General features: G+C 45.3%; 1 protein-coding gene across 1 annotated transcript in view; it reads left to right on the top strand.

The window, feature by feature from the left end:
- The window catches only part of si:dkey-183c6.8 (protein O-GlcNAcase), a 21,525-nt gene that overhangs the window by 2,146 nt on the left and 16,879 nt on the right, over window positions 1-2,500 (top strand). The window contains exon 2 of the mRNA XM_056300673.1: window positions 861-912. Coding sequence (XP_056156648.1) covers window positions 861-912 — 52 coding nt within the window. The remainder of the gene's footprint in view (window positions 1-860; window positions 913-2,500) is intronic.

The raw sequence follows: 2,500 nt of genomic DNA, 5'->3' as shown, positions 1-2,500 counted from the left end.
CAAGTTTTATTTATTTCGATATAGAGAAGCCGAAGAAGACATGTATTTCTGCTTCGTCTCCGGCAGCATCCGCCTATAAACTTGAACATAACGTAGCGAATTCAGGGGACAACGCAACCACAGGAACTGCCGCGGGCGGGAAGCGAAGCCGTATCGCCCGCACCGCAGGAGACATCGCTAACCGCTCGACTAAAGGGTCAGACCCGCCAGCCAGAGGCCAGCGTGTCTACTTATCCATGCACGTTACAATAATTTTGTTTCAGCTTCTGTCCAGAATCGAACCACGATCTGCCACCACCGCCATTGTTTTGAAAGTTAATGAAACATTCATGGAGTGTCTTGCAGTTAATTACAACACATAAACTACCTGTTGTCGACTACCATTTCCGTCCACACACGTCCATACACCCTCATTTGCATAGGAACTAGACTCAACTTACACTAAAGCTAACTTTGGTTAGCTTTAGTGTAAGCGGGGCTAAAAGAGGTGTTCATGAAAGTCTTGTTTTTAATCCTTTGTTGAAACTCGTGTATCAGAACTAGTATCTGAACCAATTACAAGTAGGCCCAGCCCTGATCAATCATTCCTATTTAAGTTATATATAGAGTCACCATCACTCCTGTTTTCCACATGTGGCCATTTAGAGGAAAGGCATGCTGATAGTGGATATTGTATTTTGTCATGATGAGATTATAATGTACACTTCCATATAAATATTGAGTTGAGATGAACTAGCTTTATTTAGTGTGTCAGTTAATATTCATTCGCTGAAGTGAATCCACTCATCTCTCATATTCCTTTTTCTCTTCCACTTACCTTCTTCTTTCTCTTCTTTGTGTGGTGTGTGTTCACCCTGTAGGCTTCTATGGGAGGCCCTGGTCTATGGATCAGAGGAAGGTGCTCTTCCAATGGTAAGTCAGTCGCCAGCATTGTTACAAGCCTGGTGTGTGTGTGTGTGTGTATGTGTGTGTGTGTGACAGAGAGAGATATATAATTTGGTTTGTTGGTTACATGCTTGTATGTGTGGTGTTTTTGTTTGCTTTTTTATCTCCTTTTTACTCCATGAATAATGTGAGCTTGCGAGCCACCGACATGATGCCTCTGGGCTCAAGGCAATTGCGCACCTCTAATTTCAGCTACAGCCAGGCCTTTAATGAAACCACTGGCACGGAATGGCTCTTTACAGTGGCCAGGCTCATCCCCAGACTGGAGACTTAGCTGGCCATGGATTACAAGAGGAGGAGAGGAAATATTCAATTTTAGTTTAATTTAGTCTACAGAGAAAGGATGAACTGCAGGAATGAGTAGGGCATTCGGACTAATGTGTGAAGGCGCAGAATTGAAAATGGAGATGAGAAGACATCAGATTTCTGCAGCACACCAAGTATGCCCAGAATCTCTAAATAGTGGGTTTGTTTTTTTTTTTGGTTCAAATGTTATTCATTTGCCAGCTTAATAAGCCAAAAACTAACACATCAAAAACTGGGGAACTGAATTTGAAGACCAGTTTCTGGTGTTTATAAAACTGGCTTGACACCAAGCCCAATTTTGGAACAGGTTTTACTGGACCCTTTAAATCGCTCCATGAATATGAATTATTTGTAGCTGGTAAGGAAACCAATTAATTCTTGATGATGTAAGCATGTTACATATGAGTGGGGCGGTATAAAGCCGCAGTGGGAGCAGTGACACAGTTCTGCAGCTGAACAACCAACAATAACAGTAGTCTTCATCCCCAGAGATATAGAGTTGTTACCTGCATAATGCACCTTTTACTGGTCCAAATACACTGGGCCTCAGAGTTTTCTGATGCAACTGTCCATCCATCCATCCATTATCTTGACCGCTTATCCTGCTCTCAGGGTCGTGGGGATGCTGGAGCCTATTCCAGCAGTCATTGGGCGGCAGGCGGGGAGACACCCTGGACAGGCCGCCAGGCCATCACAGGGCACACACACACACACACACACACACACACACACACACACACACACACACACACACACACACACACACACACACACACATTCGTACCAAGGGACAATTTAGTACGGCCAATTCACCTGACTTACATGTCTTTGGACTGTGGGAGGAAACCGGAGCCCCCGGAGGAAACTCACGCAGACATGGGGAGAACATGCAAACTCCACACAGGATGACCCGGGATGATCCATCAAGATTGGACTACCCCGGGGCTCAAACCCAGGCCCTTCTTGCTGTGAGGCGACCGCGCTAACCACTGTGCCACCGTACCACCCTGATGCAACTGATATTATTTTTAATGTTATAGCCGAAAAATATACGTGGAGCAATCAAATATACCGCGAGAGAGCCGAGAGTGACAGAAGTGGGAGTTCAACGTTCAGCTTTGATTCGAGTTCCGCAGTTTCACAGGGTCCGGACGGCTGTAGCGTCTATGGGCATGTTAAGGATTTGATAACCGGCCATGAATTTTGCCAGAGGAAATGGCTCCAAACTTGGTCACTGTCAGAGCTGCGG

Source organism: Lampris incognitus, chromosome 20 (genome assembly GCF_029633865.1).
Source record: "Lampris incognitus isolate fLamInc1 chromosome 20, fLamInc1.hap2, whole genome shotgun sequence".
NCBI classification, from domain to species: Eukaryota; Metazoa; Chordata; class Actinopteri; order Lampriformes; family Lampridae; genus Lampris; species Lampris incognitus.
The sequence above is the reverse complement of the archived record's forward strand: the minus strand, read 5'-3'. Positions and strand labels throughout refer to the sequence as shown.